At 46.7% G+C, this 18,960-nt stretch overlaps 3 protein-coding genes across 7 annotated transcripts in view; 1 reads left to right on the forward strand and 2 right to left on the reverse strand.

Moving 5' to 3' along the window:
* Lrrc36 (leucine rich repeat containing 36) overlaps nucleotides 1-17,779 on the forward strand; it is a 42,360-nt gene extending 24,581 nt beyond the window's left edge. For 2 of the 5 annotated variants that reach the window (XM_010612232.2, XM_010612234.3), the window contains 5 exons: nucleotides 1,914-2,079; nucleotides 3,250-3,395; nucleotides 4,317-4,440; nucleotides 7,471-7,585; nucleotides 9,807-10,115. In XM_010612232.2, the coding sequence (XP_010610534.1) occupies nucleotides 1,914-2,079; nucleotides 3,250-3,395; nucleotides 4,317-4,440; nucleotides 7,471-7,585; nucleotides 9,807-10,032 (777 nt within the window). In that variant the 3' untranslated portion in view covers nucleotides 10,033-10,115. Of the gene's footprint in view, nucleotides 1-1,913; nucleotides 2,080-3,249; nucleotides 3,396-4,316; nucleotides 4,441-7,470; nucleotides 7,586-8,199; nucleotides 8,452-9,806; nucleotides 10,116-11,946; nucleotides 12,023-17,707 lie in introns of those variants that run through there. The other 3 variants (XM_033757854.1, XM_033757853.1, XM_010612233.2) reach the window with 3 other exon arrangements.
* Nucleotides 14,378-17,825, reverse strand: Tppp3 (tubulin polymerization promoting protein family member 3). Its single transcript, XM_010612235.2, has 4 exons — nucleotides 17,745-17,825; nucleotides 15,300-15,493; nucleotides 15,036-15,189; nucleotides 14,378-14,919 (listed from the first exon to the last, which is right to left on the reverse strand). Exons 2-4 carry the CDS (start codon nucleotides 15,485-15,487, stop codon nucleotides 14,731-14,733), a joined length of 531 nt encoding a protein of 176 aa, XP_010610537.1. The 5' UTR covers nucleotides 15,488-15,493; nucleotides 17,745-17,825; the 3' UTR covers nucleotides 14,378-14,730.
* An 884-nt stretch (nucleotides 17,826-18,709) lies between these two features.
* The window catches only part of Zdhhc1 (zinc finger DHHC-type containing 1), a 21,453-nt gene continuing 21,202 nt past the window's right edge, over nucleotides 18,710-18,960 (reverse strand). Inside the window, exon 13 of the mRNA XM_010612372.1 lies at nucleotides 18,710-18,858. Coding sequence (XP_010610674.1) covers nucleotides 18,710-18,858 — 149 coding nt within the window. The remainder of the gene's footprint in view (nucleotides 18,859-18,960) is intronic.

Below are 18,960 nucleotides of genomic sequence, written 5' to 3' on the forward strand. Positions count from 1 at the left end.
CAGGAGTGATGGTGCCTGCCTGTAATCCCAGCACTGAGAAGGCTGAGGCAGGAGGGTCCCCACATAGTGAGACCTTGTCTTTAAAAAAAAAAGAGAAGAAGATTATTTAACTTTGACCAGCCAACTTCTGAGATACAAATTACAGATATATCTGTGAAAATATTTGGTCAAAATTAAATCCTATTTTAGATTTTTTAGAATGCATATATAATCTCTCCAAAATAATAAGCCATAATTTGCTGAAAATTATGAAAATTAGAAGACCTATGAAAAATAACAAAATTATCTCAAAATTCATAAAATTATCTCCACCTCATATATGTTTCCAAGTTTCTCCATGATATTCACACATAATTAAAACCCACGAAAAGCTCATGACAGTAATACTCTTTTTTGTTTTGTTTTGTTTTTTTGTTTTGTTTTGTGAGACAGGTCTCACTATGTAGCTGAGACTGACCTGGTACTCACTATGTAGCCCAGGTTTGTCTCGAACTCACAGCAGTCCTCCTGCCTCAGCCTCCTGCGTGCTGGGATTACAGATGTGTGCCACTATGCCCGGCCGTCAATACTCATTTTTGACAAATTCCTATAAAGTCACACTGTGATATGACCAGACTTTCTGTGATTTTCCTCCCCAGTGAGATGTTAACTTTTTGTGGTACTGGGGATTGGACCTAGAACTTTGCATTGACATTTTTTTTTTTTTTTTTTTTTTGGTACCTGGAATTGAACTTGGGACCTTGTGCTTGTGAGGCAGGCAGTAGAACCACTGAGCTAAATCCCTGGCCCTGCACTGACCTTTATCTCCAGGCTGGCTGGCTTTCTTTTCTTTCTTTCTGTGACAGAATATTGGAGTATATCACTAAGTCCCTATGTTGCTCTGGGAGGGCTGAATTTATGATCCACTTGCTTCAGTTGTCCAGAGTGCTAGATTACAGACCTGCACCACCATGCCCACAGATTAACTGCTTTTAAAGGACCCCATCACTTACCTCCTCGTATGTTCACTTCTTACACGGTATTCAAGACACATGACCAATGCTAGGTGCCGTTCTATTGAGTAAATGTTCATCCCATTTGTAATGCTTTTCTCAACAATCAGAGGCCACCTATGTAACTCAAATCATGAATGCCATTGCCTTTGGTTTTCTGTTTAATTAGCTAATTAATTTTCCACAGGTTTTTCATCAAAAAGACTAGAGATTAAGAAATAATTTGGTTGTTTTTAATTTATATCACCTCTCTTGAAGATTCAAGAGACTTTATAGAGAAGATTGGTAGATAGATTTGTATAATAAAATTCACAATTACATAAATGTCAGGTCAGAATGAATAAAAATAATTGTTAATTTTACTATACAGATCTATCTATACATGTATATCTTGTCTATATATATACAAATATATGATTCTTCCTAAATAAGCAATAAGTTTAGTACTGAGTCCAACAATAACATTTAGCATTACATTTAGAATGTCATATATTAATATAATAGCTTATTTTGAGCTATGATTTCTTATTAAATTACTTCCAATTTTACTTTGTGCATATAGTATTTTTAAAATATTCTGCAGTTTGATCTTTCTACATTATGTAATATACTGAACCATAGATACAGGTGTCAAACAGCACAGTTTTTTAATGTATTAAAATCCCTGCAAAAAATTGTGGTAAAAGATAATGTTGCCTTTAAAATTATCCTTGAATATCTTACACATTTGCCTTGGGCATAAATAATATGCTTTTCACATCCTAATTGAAAGATGAAATCATCTTTCCTTTTTCTTCTTAAAAAAATATGAATGCTTTAAATGTCTGGATTCTTATGTCCTTTATTGTGTAAGAATGACAACTGGATTGTGTAAGAATAACAAATGGTTGGGTTTTTGTTTTTGTTTTTGTTTTTCTTGAGCCTCTCTGTAGTGACCTGGGCAGTTTGCATGGTTTGCCAGGAAACCACAGTCCCCCAATCTCTGCCAGAACCCCCCATGTGGCCACTGTCCTCAGACAGCTCCTGGAGCTTGTGGATAAGCACTGGAGTGGCTCTGGCTCCCTGCTCCTCAACAAGAAGTTCCTCGGTGAGTGAGTACATTCTCAGTTCCTGCAGGAGAGCCAGACCTTGCTTCAGCTCTGTACTCTAACAGCACAGAGTCCCCTTTAACTTGCAAGGAAAATTGTTTTTCTATCACTTACCAAAAACTTCTCAGAAACACCATAGTTCACAAATCTGCATTTTTCTCACATTTATCTTCCCTATTTTTGCACAAATTGTTTTGTTTACTCCTGCAATGTGTGTGTGTGTGTGTGTGTGTGTGTGTGTGTGTGTGTGTGTGTCTGTAGTCTGTAGTCTTTGGTAAGATATAAAATGAACACAATAAAAGAATAATCCTGTCCTGGGGATTTAGCTCAGTAGTGCTGCCACCTTCCTTGCAAGTGCAAGGTCCTGAGTTCAATCCTCAGTACAGAGAGAGAGAGAGAGAGAAGAGTAAGAATAATCCTGCAGGCCCAGGGATTTAGTTCAGTGGTTCCAGTGCCTGCCTCACAAACACAAGGGGTCTGGGCCAAAATTCTGCTGATAATTAGAAAAAGATTTTATGATCCTTGGGAAAGTGCCAGTAATGAATGCAACAGATATTAGGTTTGATCATCACAGTTCTGAGATAACTCTTGAAATTCTATGATTTGAAAAACTCAAAAAAAATGTATGACCTGGACTCTTTAGGGAGAACTTTTTAGAAACATGGGGAAAAGCAGTTTTTCAAATGTCAGTTACATGTGTTTATTGTTTTTAATGGAAGAAGAATTTAAGGAACTTTTACTTGTTTGTAAAAGTTTAAGTAAAAACTAGAAACTTGTTTGAACTGGAAAAAAGTTTTTGTAAAAAAAATGGAAGAGACCTTAAATTCAATCACTAGTACCAAAAATGAACAAACAAAGCAAAACAGAAGACACTAAAGGGACAAAGAGAAGACAATATTACAGCTCAGTTATTTTCCTCCCCATTTTCACCTATTGCTCCCATCCTGTAGGAAATTAGCCCCTGGAGCCACTTAACAGTGACTTGGGACTAACATTCTTAGGAGAGGCTACTGCTATTCTGCAGAGGGTGTGGGATATAATTTCTCATCCCTCATAAGCACCTCTTATACCCACTTAATAAAGACATAATTAGCTGGTAGTTTCTGATGAGGAAGTCTGTGTTTTAGTGTTTAAAATTGGCCTGTGTGCCCAATCTGAATTTTTGGCAGGTCCTGCACGAGATTTGCTTCTGTCTTTGGTTGTCCCTGCTCCTCTTCAGCAGTGGTGTCGCTCACATCCTGAGGACACCCCAAAAGCTTTCCACAGGAGGGAGAGTGACCTAAAGGAGGCTGAACAGCCCATCCCTAATGACATGGTACGGCTCCCTCATCTTTCTTATTCTTCTTCCTCTACTCAAAAGAGACAGAGAAGCAGAACTAAACAGCTCTGGGCTCTGAAGATCATCATCACCATGAATACCTAGACATTCCAGAGCCAAAATATGGAAAAGTCAGGCCGGACAGATCAGGTCCACAAAACTTTCCAGGACATGGAAAGTTTGGAGGTTCTGCAGAGATGATTCCCTCATCTTAGTCCTAATCTAAAAATTCTAAAGAGAGATGTGAAATGGGAAGAAGAAGATGAGGAGGAAGGAGGAGGAGGAAGAAGAGAAGTGGAGAAGGAGGAGGAGGAGAAAGGAAAAAAAACAGTCCTAGAGTGAAAATATTTAGGGTCATGTTCTTGGAGGTTAGGGTGTGGTTATGGTGTGGCCCTAAAGAAGGAAAGCAAAAGTCTCTATGTCCGTCTTCCTCCTTTCTGGTGGCGTTGAGAGCATGGAAGCAGGGCCATGCTAGAGCATCAGGCTTCTGGCTCTGGAAGAGAAGGAGCTCAGTCCCAGGCTTTTCTCTCTTCAATTAACACTGGAGGATTTTTCAGACGCTGAGTTGTAGAAACTAGATACTATACATGACTGCAAATGCTCAGCACAAGTCATGAATAACCCACAGGAAATGTCATGACTTCGTGTGATAAATTTGTCTTGAGCAGTTTTACCAATAAATTAAAAGTTTAGTAGGGCTGGGGCTTTAGCTCAGTGGTGCTGCCACCTGCCTTGCAAGTGCAAGGACGATTCCCCAGTACCAAAAACACAAACAAAAGTTTAGTGAGAATGTCACACAGATTCTGATCTTCATTCAGTTTATCACCAACTAGAGAGGAAAGGTTCCTTTGTCCTATATATGGACTTTTAGGGATTTTAGATTCTTCATGTACTGATGCTTTGTTTTCTGATCTAAAGGAAAGTTTGAAGCAAAAACTGGTCAGAGTGCTGGAGGAAAACCTCATTTTGTCAGAAAAAGTTCAGCAGTTGGAGGAAGGTGCGGCTACCTCAATTATGAGTGGACACCAGTCCCATACTTATGGTAAGTGTGGGAAAGCGAAGTGTGGGACTTCCCAAGACAACTGTCTATGTGTGACCTGTTTAATAAGCTTCACCAACCATGGCTGCCTTTGGCTTACTTGGTCATTACTTTTCCTGAGAATTAATGGAAACAGTCATCTTGCCTCAGAGAAGTAATGCAGGTGTCTTGAGTTACCAGATGAAAGTCTTTGTTAGCAAAGACATGCAAATGTTATTATTGCCATTATTTTTGTTCTGTTGGTTTGGTTTGGCTTTTTGCGATAGGGTTTCATTGCATAGTTCAGGCTGGCCTTAAACTCATTATGTAACTAACACAGGCTGCCCTTAAATCCACAGCAAGCCTCCTGCCTCAGCCTTCCAAATGCTGGTACTATAGTTGTGCGTCACCATGCCCAGCTTGCCATTATTTTTGAGAATGATGCCTGCTTTTTGTGATTATAACAGTAGAATATATCCTCTATAGGAAGTTTGAAAAATATAAGCATCTGGGCGTGGTGGTGCACGCCTGTAATCCCAGCACTTGGGAGGCTGAGGCAGGAGGATCACTGTGAGTTCGAGACCAGCCTGGACTACATAGTGAGTTCCAGGTCAGTCTCAACTACATAGTGAGACTCTGTCTCAAAAAAAAAAACAAAAGAAAAATATAAGCTAAATATAACCCTAAAACCTAGCAATAATACTATTAGGGTTTTGGCATATTTTATTCCAACATATCTATACAAACATGATTAACTCAAAATTTTAAATTATGAGAAATAATTTATATACAACAAAATACAAAACATTTCTGTTTCTTTCTGAGAAAGTTTCCTCATACTCTTTTTTTTTTTTTGGTACCAGGGATTGAACTTGGGTCCTTGTGCTTGCAAGGCAGGCCATCGAACTGCTGAGCTAAATCCCTGGCCCCCTCATACTCTTATGTAATTGGTTTCCCTCACTCTCCAACCCGGCATCTGGTTTCTACACCCTAATGTTGCTAAGTTAATGGCTTAGGCAAGTCCTACAATATCACATGAATATACCATGTTTATCTCTCTAGTCTACTGTATATTTGTATCCAGTGTTTGATATTATAAATAAAGCTCCTATTATTTATAATAATGGTTATTATAAATACAATAATATACAGAGAATATAAGTAATACTAAAGAATTTATGAACATTTGAAAGAAAGACCTAAAGTGGGAAAAGTGACCCTAAAATGAAAATGCTTCTTTGAAATCATCTTTCTTCCCTACTAAGCCAAGTCCTAATAGTTGTACTGCGATAAATAATGCTACTATTAATATCTACACACTTAAATTTGTATGTACATTTCAGGATGTTTTCATAGGAAATATTCCTGGAAGTATAATTAGTGGGTCAAGGGATGTGGACATTTTTGAGACTTTTGTTACACATACCCAAATCACTCCCAAGAAAGGCAGTTTCAATTTACACTCACATCAGCAGTGCGCTTGGATGCCCTTTTCACTCCATCTTTGCAAACATTATTTTAAAAATTTTTGCCATTGTGTAAGTGGAAAAAATAATATATCATTTAAGTCCCCCCCCTTTTTTTGAGACACGGTCTCACTGTAGTTCACAGTGGCCTTGAACACACTATGTAGCCCAGGTTAGCCTCAAACTCAGTGGCAATCCTCCTGCCTCAACCTCCCAAGTGCTAGGATTACAGGTGTGCACTGCCACACCCAATTAAATCTTGATTTATGCTATATTATTATTGGCATAGGCCATATTTTAGATAAGTCTGCCTTGCATTTTTAAATCTCTAGGTCAGCTCTCCTGAGCAAATTATTGCAGGGATTTAGATTGCTATGAAAAACTTGATTTGGAAGTATTGAATTTCCACTGTTAAATCTCAGTTTTGAATAATCAAAAAACAGCAGTTGGGCCAGGGATTTAGCTCAGTGGTTCTGCCACCTGCCTCATAAGCACAAGTTCCCAAGTTCAATCCCCTGTCCAACACAAAAAAAAAAAACAAACAGCACTATAGGGCCAGGGATTTAGCTTAGTGTTTCCGCTGCTTGCCTTGCAAGCTCAGGTTCTGAGTTCAATCCCTAGTACCAATAAAACAAAACAAAAAAACAGCTGTCTACATTTTACTCAGAAAATAAGGGTTTGTGCACAAGATCCTCACTTTCAATTAGCCATAACAAGTATGACTGTTGCAGCTCTTTCTGCATTAGCATCACCTGAAAGCTTGTTAAAACAGGTAAAATATTGGGCCTCTGATCAAACCTACTGCTTTTTTGACAAGATCCTCAGGAGATTTTTAAGCATATTAATGCTTAAGAAGCATTATTCCAGGGCTGAGATGTGGCTCAGTGGTACAGAACTTGCCTAGCATGTATGAAACCTTGCGTTCAATTCCCAGTAACACACACACACACACACACACACACACACACACACACACACATTATTGTAGAAGACCATCTCCCTTAGGACCAGAGTTCCTGTGCTTTTACCTACATCAATATTTCAGGCTGTGGGAGCATACTTGGGAAGGTAGATATGAGTGTCTTGACCACAAACTCAGTCTCTACAAGCCCTCATTGAGTTATTACTCTGTGCTTGATGCAATTTTCACAAAGTATGTGGGTGTTTTCGCAAAGGTATTTTCACAAAATATATGGGATGCAAAGGGCATAGATTCACAAGCCGAAATGGAGAATACAGGAGCCCTAATACCTGTTGCCTGCCTGTGTTAAGTGAGAACAGGTGTCTCACTGACTCCTCATGATGGCGCTGTGGTGCAGGATTATTAGCCCTAGTAAGATTCAGAAAGATGGACTGACATATGTGATGGTAAATGATTGAATTTCAACTCAGATCTGTGGCCAAACCCCACATTCTTGCCACTATAACTCTTGTCTTCAAGGAAGGGAATGGAGAATGGGATGTAGCACAAGTGCCATGGGCCCTCAATTCTCAAGGCGCCATCTGAAGACTGTGCTTAAACTGTGCTCACGGACAAGTAGCTTGTAATCCTGCTCCCTTCTAACTCTGGCTCCTGTGCCCTTTCTAGATGATCTTCTACACAAAAACCAACAGCTGACCATGCAGGTGGCTTGCCTGAACCAGGAGCTTGCCCAGCTGAAAAAGCTGGAGGAGACCGTTGCCCTTCTTCATGAAAGTCAGAGGTAGGAGAGGGTCTGACTAGTGGCTTTCTTGAATAGAAAATTGCTTTGCTTTATCTCTCCTTTGCTTCGCTGGGAAAGTTGATATACCTCTAGCCTTTGCAAATTAACTGCAGGATATGTAGACCCTCCTGTACCTGGCCAGTTAGCTCAGGGATCAAATACTGCTCCCACAACTGCTTTCATATACCACAGACTAAACATCTTTGCTGGCATTCATGGGTTGCAATACCTCAATAGTTAAGTTTCTCACTGGGTCTAAGAAGACCTTTATTTGGGCCAGCTAACTCTGGTCACTATCTACCCCTAAAATCAGCCACCTAGCTCCTCTGGAAAATGCCTGCCTGCTATTGATCACAGAAGATGCACCAAGAGTTCTCAGCAGAGAGTGATAGGGAAAGAATCCAAAGTATGTGGGCTCTTCTAAGGTGCTCAGTAGCATCAAGCTCTTCACAGAAGAGTACTCTGAGGACGAAAGCAGAAAAATATGGGGAGCGGGACCTCCCGGCTATTAACAATTCTAGGGAGGCCCTTGAGGTTTTGATTTGCCAATCTACCTCTACTGGGATTGCCAATGACAATAAATATAAGCTCCTCACCCCCAAACCTTCCATCAGCCCCAACCTGCACCACTAATTTTCACCGGAACAGCTTCATCTTCAGAGGATTAGACCCAGATCTCTACTAGGTAGGTGGCTTTTATTATTTTTAAATTTTTGTTACAATTATTTCAAGCATTACATAAGTAAACAAAATAGCATGAATGGATGGTTTGCAAACTTGGGTTTGTATCCAAATTACCTGAAAGATTTGTGAAAATATAGATTGCTAGACTTCCCACCACCCCCACCAATCTCTGACTCAGCAGTGTGGCTTGGGAACTGAAGGTCTGCATTTCTAGTACATTCTCAGGTGCTGCTGCTGTTGGCCTGGATGCCACACTCTGAGAACATTAAGCTATCTCTCTATTCAGGGATGTAGAGTCAAATATTACATTTTAAATGAACTCAAAACAATTCTTCTGCTGGACATGCTGGTGCATGTCTGTAATCTCAGCCCTTGGGAGGCTGAGGCAGGAGGATCACCAGCAGTTCAAGGTCAACCTGGACTACATAGTGAGTTCAAGGCCAGCCTGAACTACACAGTGAGACCCTATCTCGCAAAACAAAAAAAATTCTTCCGTGTATTATGAAACAGTTAACTCAGTATATTGGTTCATTTGTTTCATTTTGCTCTTGATTCTTAGTGAGTTTATGATTTTTATTTCATCTTGTTTATATAAAATATTTGCACTGTCCCAAAGTCAAATATAGTTCAGAAAAATCTGGCTCCCTTTTCCTCTCTTCTGTTCTTTCCTTCCATCCTACTAGCCTTCTGTTGTAGCTATTGTATACCCCCTTTATTATATAAAAGGATAACATTGCTTTAACACTATCTTGGAAATCAATTCACTGTGGTCTAAAGAGTTCATTCCCATTCCTTTTTATAGCTGCATAGTACTCCATTGTGTGCATTGTGTGATTTTATTGTTAAATTAATCCTGTAGTAATGTCTATGGACATTTAGGTTAACAGTATTTGGCTGTAAAAAATAGTACTATAATAGCTGAAGATGTGGCTCAGTGGAACAGCATGTGCTTAGCTTTTGCAAGGCCCTGGGTTCAATCCCCAGCACTAAATAAAAGCAAACAAACTAGGACTATAATGAACAGCATCATGTATACATCATTCTTTGTCAGTATTTGGATGGCTTTTAACATTGCATAGTAATGTAGAATCCAAGAAGGGACGTGGAAGTGTAGTTTCTGGTAGATTTTCAGTTGGGGTGGCAGAGGAGTTTGAGAGGCTTTGTGTAAAGCAGGAACTCATGGCTAGCATCATGAGTTGTAGAGAGCAGCATAGACTAGAAGTTATGATTTGGGGGTAGAAATGAGAGGCCAGAGTTTGAGTGCTTCTACTTACCTCATCACAAAAGTGCTTTGAAACCTACAGAATGGCCACTCTTTAAAATGTGAAATGTGTTATTGCTTCAGTCAGGCTGGAATGCGATCAAACAATTGTAATAAAGACACTTAGGTCTGCTTTTAAAATAACTCGTACATTGGACAATTCTGTTGGAGGACATTATTTCATTTTGCATTTATCTTTAGCAAACCTTTCAAACCTGAAAGGCATCTACTTTGGTTTTGTGATTTCACGCCTGTCTTTTTCCCCCTGGGCCTCAGATCCCTGGTGGTAACTAATGAGTATCTGCTGCAACAGCTGAATAAAGAGCAGAAAGGTTATTCTGGGAAAGCACTCCTGCCCCCTGAGAAGAGTCATCACCTGGGGAGATCGTCGCCCTTTGGGAAAAGCACTCTGTCTCCCTCCTCACCAATGGCACATGACACGGGTCAGTATTTAATACAGAGTGTCTCAGAAGCTGCCACAGAGCCTAGTTTGTGGAGCTAGCACCGGACACCTTTGCAGCCACCTCCCTCCTGTCCATGGAGAGCTCTCAGTGCCATCGACACCAGTGTGGTAGTATTTACTCCCCAAGATTAAGAAAAGTCTTATTCTGATTATATTGTATCGTCCTTTTTATTTCTCTGTTATTCTACGCCCAGTGAGTAATTTTTTCCTTCTGCCTACACAAATTGTTGGCACTTAGTCCTGAGCATCATATCCCACAGAAACATTAGAGTGAAAATGTCAAAAAGGGGGGAAAAAAAAAAACACTGAACACTTATCCCCAGTGTCATTTGAAACTATGCGAGAGAAAAAGAACCATCAGGTGTCTTTTGTGTTAGAAGATATTTAAGAGACTATGAATTGATCCACCTAACGTGTTTGGGGTTTCCTCCTGCCACAGCAAAAGGGGGACAGTGTCTGCTGTCTGCTCTGCAGCAGCCCACAGTTTGGTTAGGGAGAAAAGCACAGACTCATATGATGGAGCCTGAAGCTTGGAACTGGTACCAAACAGATCTACACAGTAGCTCCAAGATGATGTGGTGATACACACCTGTAATCCTAGCACTCTGGGAGGCTGAAGCAGGAGGACCACAAGTTTGAGTCAGGCCTAAGCAATTTAGAGAAGCTCAAAATTTTTAAAATTTCTTAAAAAGGACTTGGGATATTATAGCTCAGTGAAGTCTCTGGGTTAAGTCCCCAGTAACACACACCCACCCCACCCCACCCCACACACACACACTCAGAGAAAGCTCCAAAGAAAAAAGCTTTGAGAGATCAGTCCAGTGGTGTGTGAGTGGAAGCTGGGAAAAGAGTAGAATGGTAATAGGGAGAGAAATGCAAAGCTTCCCAGGCCAGTGCAGGGTCTGGAGCCTCCAGAGGACTTCCAGGGCATAGAAGAGATGGAACATGGCATCACAAGAGCAGGTAACTGGTGACCCATCCTAGCCAACATCAGGAAAATGTCCCCAGAGGACATTCAGCTGAGACTTGAGAATAGGTAAAAGGTTAATAGGCAAAGCACGGAGCCTAGGGCAAGAGCAGTGGGGCAAACTTCAGAGAGAAACAGCAGCACAGACCAGGAAGGGAACAGGAGCACGGTGCTTTCAGGGAACCAAGGGGCTTGAAAGAAGGGAAGTGGAAGTGTAGCTCCTTGTAGATTTTCAGCTGGGGCGGCAAAGGAGTTTGAGAGGCTGTGTGTGGAGCATGGCCTCATGGTGCTGTGGGGACAGGGGTGGGCCCAAGAGGAACTGGACAGCAGAGAGGCAGCAAGGGCAGCCCACTGAGATGTGCACCATTTTGGGCTCAGCATCCATTCTGCATACAAGTACCCTGCATTTCTTTTTCTTTTCTTTTCCTTTTTTCAGTATAGGGGACTGAACCCAGGGCCTTTACACTAAGCTATACTGCCACCCCTCCCCTTTTTGAGATAGAGTCTTGCTAGGTAGCTAAGCTGCCCAGGCTGGGTTTAAACTTGCAGTCCTCCTGCATCAGCCTCAGAGTGCTAGGATTATAAGTATATACCACCATCCCCAGCTATCCTGTATTTCTTAATCCCAATTGAACAGGAAAGATAATGTAAATGGTTCTAGGTAGGCTTCTGCTTCAGGTTTCTCCCAGGTAGCTGATGTTGCTAGAGAGTGCAGAAGGTGAAAGACTGGCCACCTAATATGATGTTACTTCACCCTCAGGACCATGACAGAGAGAGGAGGTGGAAAGATTAGACACTCATTTGTGCCCAGCCTCAGATGCTGTGCTGGAAAGGAATTTTTGTCATGCAAATGAGCCATAAGACACACACACACACACACACACACACACACACACACACCCGACCTGAGTTACCGGACCTCTGGATTTTTGTGTGTCTTCCCAAGGGGGCGCTGGACAGAGGTGTCTCTGATTTGTGTGTTCTAGGCAGCTGGTGTGAGAAATGACAGTGACAGAGAGAACAACCTCCCTGACCCACCCTGCCACCGTCCAGGGCCTGTTCTTGTCCTTGACCCCTGGAGAGACCTCCAAAGAACCACATATTCCCAAAGGGGAATATTGGCTGGTGGCTGTCAAAACCTTGAACTGTCATATTTCAGGGATGGGGCCCAGGGCAGCTGCTAGGAAGACTTGCTGGGCAGATCATCATGGCGGGTGTGGGGGGGGGATAACCCACTTCTTCCTACTGCCCCAGCTCTTCCAGCTTCTAGTGTGAATATCTGATAATGGCAGCCCCAGAATGTGCTCAGAGCACCCCTGAGGAGGATTAAAGGTTCTAATACAGCGTGAACCACCTTCCCTGTCTTTTCCCTTTGTCACCCTAAGTGATTGGCCCTGGGCCAGCCAGCTCTGATTTTCTCTGTGTGGCTCTTAGTCCTGAAGGTAAGAGTAGGGAAACACCAAAGAGTTGTCACCCTGTGGGGCTAATTGGACCCAACACAGGGCACAGAAGATCCCTGAAAAGAGAAAAATAAAGTGGAAAAGAGTTCCTCATCTGAGCCTGGAACCAGCAGGAGAGAGAAGATACGTTTGGGGTAGAGGTGGTCCTCAGGGAAATTCTCTGCCAGGAGGGAGGGGCAGGTTCACTCTGCCAGGCTTGGACTTCCCAGTATGTAGTTTTATCGCTGCATCCCACAGAACTTAGCCATCCTTCCCTGCCAGCCTGGCTTTGCTAGTGAGAGTACCCAAGGTTTTTGGCCACCAGGAGACTTAGGGGAGAAGCACACAGCTAGGGCAGCAGTGGCATTGGCCATTGGCTGCCATGTACCAGATTCTGCCAGACCCCTTTGATCTCTAAGGGTCTTTCTGTGCCTTGGTGGGCCTTGATCTCAAACTCCATATGGGTTTTTAAGAGCAGGAAGCTTTGTTCCTACAAAGTAGAGTTTGGGGGCTCAGCCAGGTCTGTCTCTGGATTCCTCTAAGCCACACAACCAGTTCCAGGAATGGACAAGTCATAGCTCTCCTCCATATCATAGGCTCCCTCCCTTGCCATCCACAGCTGGGAGCTTGGCCCAGTCTGGAGACAGGTAAACTTGGTTCATGATGAGAATCTGTCAATAAGTGGAAGCCACAGTTAGGTCTCAGTTGGTCTCTCTCTCTCTCCCTCTCTCTCTCTAGAAAAGCTTGCAATTCAGATTTCCCAAGGCTGGGGGATCACTCTTCTGCTGGTATGCAAGGCAGAGAGAGCTCTCTGAACTCCTTAGCCTGCCAGGCCCCCAGGGAGGAGGCCCACTACCCTAGCTGAGAGGGCAGGCTGTGCCAAGGCCAGGGGCCAACCTGCAACCTCTGAGTCCCACCTGACCTCTTCTTTCCAAGCCACACTCTATGTCTCATCCTGAGTGGTTAGGCCCAAGGGATTCTGAGCCTCCTCAGTTGCCCTTCTTTACCTTGTATCTGGGTCAGGAAAGAGAGTGAGTATTCATGAATGTGTCCCTTTGAAGGCTTTTCTAGAACCCTTGGGAGCTGCCCTCTGCTGGTTAGGTCCTAGGTCCCATTAGTCCCCTTGCCATAGCAGGATGGGAGTTGGCACCAAAGCCTCAGGCTTGGGAGTAGCTCTGGCCCAATGCCCAGGGCCTCAGAGAGAGGATCTGCAAACTCCCAGAACCTCTGAGGATCAGAAAGTCACCACCCACCCCAGCAGGGTGGTGAACAAATGGGAGGGAATCAGCACAAGGAGGCCCCTTTACTGTGGGACAGGCTCTGTCACTGGCCATCTGGCCCCTCTTTTGGAAATCAGTATTGAGGCTCACTGTGTTAAGAGAGCCTGGCCTGGAGGCAAGAGGCATGGTCCAGCTTCCTCTGCAGAAACCCCTTCCCTCTCTGGACCTTGGTTTCCTCAGCTATAAAATGAGGGAGTTGAACCAGGTATGGTGGCACATACCTGTAATCCCAGCACTTGGGTGGCTGAGGCAGAAGGATAGCTGGGGTTCAAGGCCAGCCTGAGCTACATAGGAAGACCCGTCTCAAAAACCACAAAATTAAAAAAAAAAAAATTAAAGAGTCGAACTATGTACTCAGGTTCCTCCTGGTGCTGAGTTTTCTGAGATTCTTGCCTAGGACCCCTGTTGGCAGGCTTAGAGCTAGGCCTAAGGTGTGGCCCAGGCCAAGCCGCTGTCTCATCCTCCTGCTGTTGTGCAGAGACAGGCTGTGACGTCAGGCTCCAGGTCAGAGCACAGTTAAGAGGCTTTGCATTTCCCTCAGGGGAATCTTGGGTAGTCTAGCTCTGCACTAATGGAAGAGGACTCATGTGTCTTTCTTTCTGGGTAGGGAAGCCAGTGGGATTGGGGGAGATCAGCAGGGATTGGTAGTATTGAAGGGAGCACTGGGGTGTGAACATTATTACCCAACCAGGCCATAGTGATACAAAAGGTGTCTTTATTGAGGTCTGGGTACAAATTAGGCACTTGGCCAGAGCAGCAGCTTAAATATGAGGCAAGCAGGCAGGGGTCAGCCATGCCTGGGTTAGGCTGGGGTGGTGAGGTTATAGGCACAGACTTCCCAGACAGAGAGAAGTCGGGAAGGCATGAGGAGGAGGAAGGGGATGCAGAGAAGTCTGGGTCAGAGGCCTGTTGGGCTGGCCCTGTGGGGCTGGCCAGGAAGTCTGGGTGGCAGGTCCAGCAGGGAAGGAACCAGGCTTTCTTGCTCCATGTACCCCATAAGCCCAGGCCTGAGCCCCTGGCAGAGGCAGCCGCACTGAGACTTTCCCAGGCCTCACTTCTTCACCTTAGCATCGTAGGTGCCTGCATTCTTGTAGGCACTCACGTAGCCACTGTCGTCCAGGATGTCCTGCCGTCCAGCAATTCCCTTGCCCTTGCCGCTCTCATCGAAGCGCTCTTTGTGGGAGCCAGTGTACTTGCTGGTATCAGTCAGCCGTTCCACAGCACCCCCTGTTTTTGCTTTCTGTTTAGACAGATTTCCCCCAGAGCCTCTTGGTAAGGGAACTTGGCCCCTTCCCACCCCTAGTGGAAATTCCCCACATCCCCTCAGTGGCCAACAGAGACGAGCAGAGCACTTACAGTGACACCTAAGTTGGCTGGTTCCTTGCCTGCCACCAGCTGACAGATAGCATCAAAGGCCTCCTCCTTGCTCTTTCCCTTGAACCGCTTGGGGGCCAGCTCTTCCAGGGCCTTCTTGAACTCCTCATAGTTGATGACCCGAGCTGACTTCCCCCTGCCAGGCACATGGGCATCATGAGTTTTCTCTCTTCTCACAACCTCCCTGGTTCTAGCCCCAATGCCACCCTCTGGGAACATGAGAATCAAGGGCTGCCTAGGGCTCACTTGACTTTGGAGAAGACGATGTCAACGTCGGTCCCTGTCACAGCCTTTCCATCAGCCACCTTGCAGTCTTTGCAGAGCTTGGCCCAGTTCTTGCCATTCATCTCTTGCCCACTTGCCTTAGGGTCACCGTGGATGGCAAACTTGCGGAAGCTCTCCTGCAGCCCAGCTACATCTGTGCTCTCTGCCATGCCACCCTGTGGAGATCCACCTTGGTCAACTCCTAGCCAAGCTCCCTCCCCCCACCAAAGCCCAGAATATCCTGGCCTCCACCTCAAGACCAGCAGTGCCTGAGTTGGCAGCACTTTGGCTACTGACCCTCAGATTTGGTGCTAGGACTGCCTGGGGAAAGCGGGTGTGTGCTGAGTATCTTCCTGGACCTGAGACCCTGAGAGAAAATGTCATTTAGTGCCAGCCCTGGTTCTAAGTAGAGCTTAGAAGATGAAATCATGATGCCCACACCAGGCTGGGAACAGAGTGGCACTGTCCAGAAAGATTATGAGGGCAGCAGCTGGAACATCGCTTTGTCTGGCCCTGGCACAAGGCCTGCTTGGGTGGAAGTGAGGGTGGCAGGGCAGGCTCCCCCTCCCGGGAAGCTCTACGCCAAGCTGAGTCAGGGCCAGGGTGCTGGCTGGGCAGGTATTTAGCAAGGACAGTGTCTCTGTAAGGGTCAGAAAGACCTAGAAAGACCCAAGCCAGGCCTGAGAAGGGAGACAGAGCACAGGCAGCAAGCAGTGCATGCCTTAGGCAGGGGTGCAGCTGGCCCAGCCGGGACCTTGTTACTATTTGCTGTTAAACAAAAACATGAGGGGAGCGGGAGCTTGGGGCTGGCCTGGCCACAGTTTGTGAAGCCTGGAGACAGTTGCTAAGGGAGGGTGGTGCTGCTTGGAGAATGTTGCTAAGGGCAAGATGGTGTCAGGGCGGCTCAGGGAGAAGCTCCCAGTGCTGCTGGGCTGGGCTGGGCTGGGGAGCAGGGGCCCACGGGTGGGGCACACCAGCACTCCCTGCGCCTGCGGCACAACCATGGCTTTCTGGCCCTTTGCCATCCATTAGGTCTGTAGCCTTCTAGTCCTTGGAGTTTAGGAGGAGCAGGAGATCTGGGGTAGCCTCAGTGGAGGCTGCAGAGTAAGCAATCAGCCCAAGAGGCAGGCTGGCAAGTAGAACCATGGTCTTGGCTCTTTGATCCTCCACTGAAGCATATGTCCCTCTGTCTATACCTCAGCCCTCCACTGAGGTGACCTCCCAAACCCTGAGCGTGGCCACATGAGTCCACATTCCCACAACCCATATGCACAAGGCCCCAACCCTCTACACCCTGGGCCTTGTACCCCTGGCCACACCCATAGCTCTGGGACTAAGGGCCTGACCCTTTCCTCAGCTTTCACCCCAACACAGGCTCTAGCAGACCTGCACTGAGATCCCCCAATAATACTCTTCATAATGCCCTGCACAAGAGTGTCCCTCGGCTGTCAGCCTCCACTGCAGCCTCCTGACCACTGGTACTGCAGCCTCCCTGAGCACACACCTGCAGCCCACTGCAGCCTCCCCATCCATACCTGACAGCCCTAACTGAGACCTCCGCTAGCCAGACTCAGCAATGCAGCCCCTCACATAACTGCAGCCCCTATCATGGCCTGACCACACCCTCAGTACCTCACTTTGTCCCACACCCTCTGACCACACTCAGCCTGTACTAAAGCCCCCTAGTACCCAACCTATACTCTGATATTTCTGGACCCAGTGACCCCCGCTGCAGCCTCCTGACCACACCCTCGGTCTCAGCCACCATCTTTATTGCTGTCTCTTATAGGAAAGTCTCCAGGGACCACAGCCTGGGCCCCTGCCCAGGTCCCCACCCCACCCCCACTTCCTATACCACTGGCCTTGACACTAAGAGCCCCTTCCTGGTGACCACACTCACCCATCTCTAAATTGCAGGGTCTTCTGTGGGACTACAGTCCTAGTTGGCACTGCACTCCCATTTCCTCGTCCTAGGTGATACCTCCCACCATAGGCCCAACAAACACCTTGTATTCCGTTTACTAAGCATTATATTGTCCCGGGGAGCTTAGGTACCACAGGATGCTTGTCTCAAGGGGCTGGGAGACTCCTGGGTCTGGAAAATGGACTCTTGGTTATATGTGGGCTGTTCAGGTGGAACAGAGTCACAGGAAGCAGCCAGGAGGTCTGCAGGCCAGGGATGGAGCAACCGCGCCTATAAACCAAGGCCACCCATCGGCTCCTGCTGCGACAGCTGGAGTCATCAATCAACCGAGCAGGGAGGTGGGGGCTGGGGAGTAGGGTGGAATGCGTGGGGCGGCCTCAGGGCCGATTCAGCTAGAGTCCTCGGCTCTGTACCATCAGGGCTGGGACCCCTTTCAAACCTCTCCCACCCAACCCTCTTTGTGCAGGGTACTGATCAGGGTGATCGGCGTCCGGGTCTCCTACCGGCTTCAATCTCTTGGCTGCTCCTGCAGCGCGCGTTCAGATGGACAGAAAGACACAGGAGCAGACGGATGGATGCGGGAAACCAGGCGGCTCCGCAGCTCCGCTCCCTGCCGGCTCCAGGGCGGGACTGCAGCCGGGGCGGCTCCGCAGTATTATCCCCTGTTTCTCGGTCTCTATAGAGACGGCGAGTCCCGCCCCCGAGGCTGTCTCGGTGGGAGAATGACCAAGGTCACGCTGGCTCCGCCCCCAGGCCCCGCCCCGCCCGAGGAGCAGGGAGGCAGCCTCACCCCGCCCCTCCCTTCAGCCTCGCAGGCTGCGCGTTTAGAGCGGTAGCATTTTGCTTTCTCATGTCGATGTCTTCGGGTGGCTCCGAAGGGGAAAGGCCTCCACCCAGAATTCAAGCAGGCCCCAAACCTCCAGGGGACATCAAGCTTCCCCGAGCCAACCAGAGACCGTCTGGGAGCTGGAGCGCAGTAGGGAGAATTGTTCCTTCCCTCGATGACAGGGTACTACAGCAGCTGGCTTGGGACCACAGCTGTCTGCTGAAGGTGTGGCATCTTCAGCCACAACTCCCGCGTTCTCCCGGTAGGGTTCAGATTTGGGACCAAAGCGGGAGGACGGGGACAATGAACGAATCACACTTGCCCAGCCCTAGAGTGCCAGTGCCCCGACGGCGACCAACCGCTTTGAGGAGAAAGCTCTGCACCTTCGGGTTAGACCCCACCTTGCCCGCAGCCTCTGCCTCAAGAAGAGCAACCTCCTTCAGGAAGTCTTCCAGGGCCTTCCCAACCACAAGCCCCGTAACCGCACACACCTTCACGGGACAACCAGGCAGCCCTTACTGCAGGAAGGCCCACTTCACCCTGCCCGCCCGGGGCCTGACTGGCAATGGCCCAGCTTCCAGACGGCCATAGCCCTTGCCATTTAAGAAAGCAAGCACCAAATCCGCAAAAGCATTAAAAAGTTTATTGGAGCATCAGGGCCGGTGGGTTAGATATTGCTGAGTCATGGAGGTCGATCCCGCCGGCCCTGGGGCCCCTAAAGTGCACTCGGTGCTGCGACAGTGGGGGTTTTGCATAGAGTCGGGCCGGCCGCTCCTCCTCGACCCGCACAGCTAAGGCCAGTCGCCCTCCTGGCCGCTCAGCGTCCCAGGTTCACCGCTGCTCGGGCTCACGAATACGGCAGGTGCACGCGCCAGCCCGAGCTCTTGGGCTCT

The sequence above is a fragment of the Fukomys damarensis genome, unplaced genomic scaffold (genome assembly GCF_012274545.1).
Source record: "Fukomys damarensis isolate Sample0158 unplaced genomic scaffold, DMR_v1.0_HiC HiC_scaffold_32, whole genome shotgun sequence".
Classification (NCBI taxonomy): Eukaryota; Metazoa; Chordata; class Mammalia; order Rodentia; family Bathyergidae; genus Fukomys; species Fukomys damarensis.

Excerpts from the sequence above, each read along its gene's own strand:
- Tppp3 (XM_010612235.2), bottom strand. The coding sequence starts at position 15,487 with ATGGCAGAGAGCACAGATGTAGCTGGGCTGCAGGAGAGCTTCCGCAAG. Across the intron at positions 15,190-15,299 it reads ATCGTCTTCTCCAAAGTCAA|GGGGAAGTCAGCTCGGGTCA; the intron begins GTGAGCCCTAGG and ends TGTGCCTGGCAG. Across the intron at positions 14,920-15,035 it reads CAGCCAACTTAGGTGTCACT|AAAGCAAAAACAGGGGGTGC; the intron begins GTAAGTGCTCTG and ends CTGTCTAAACAG.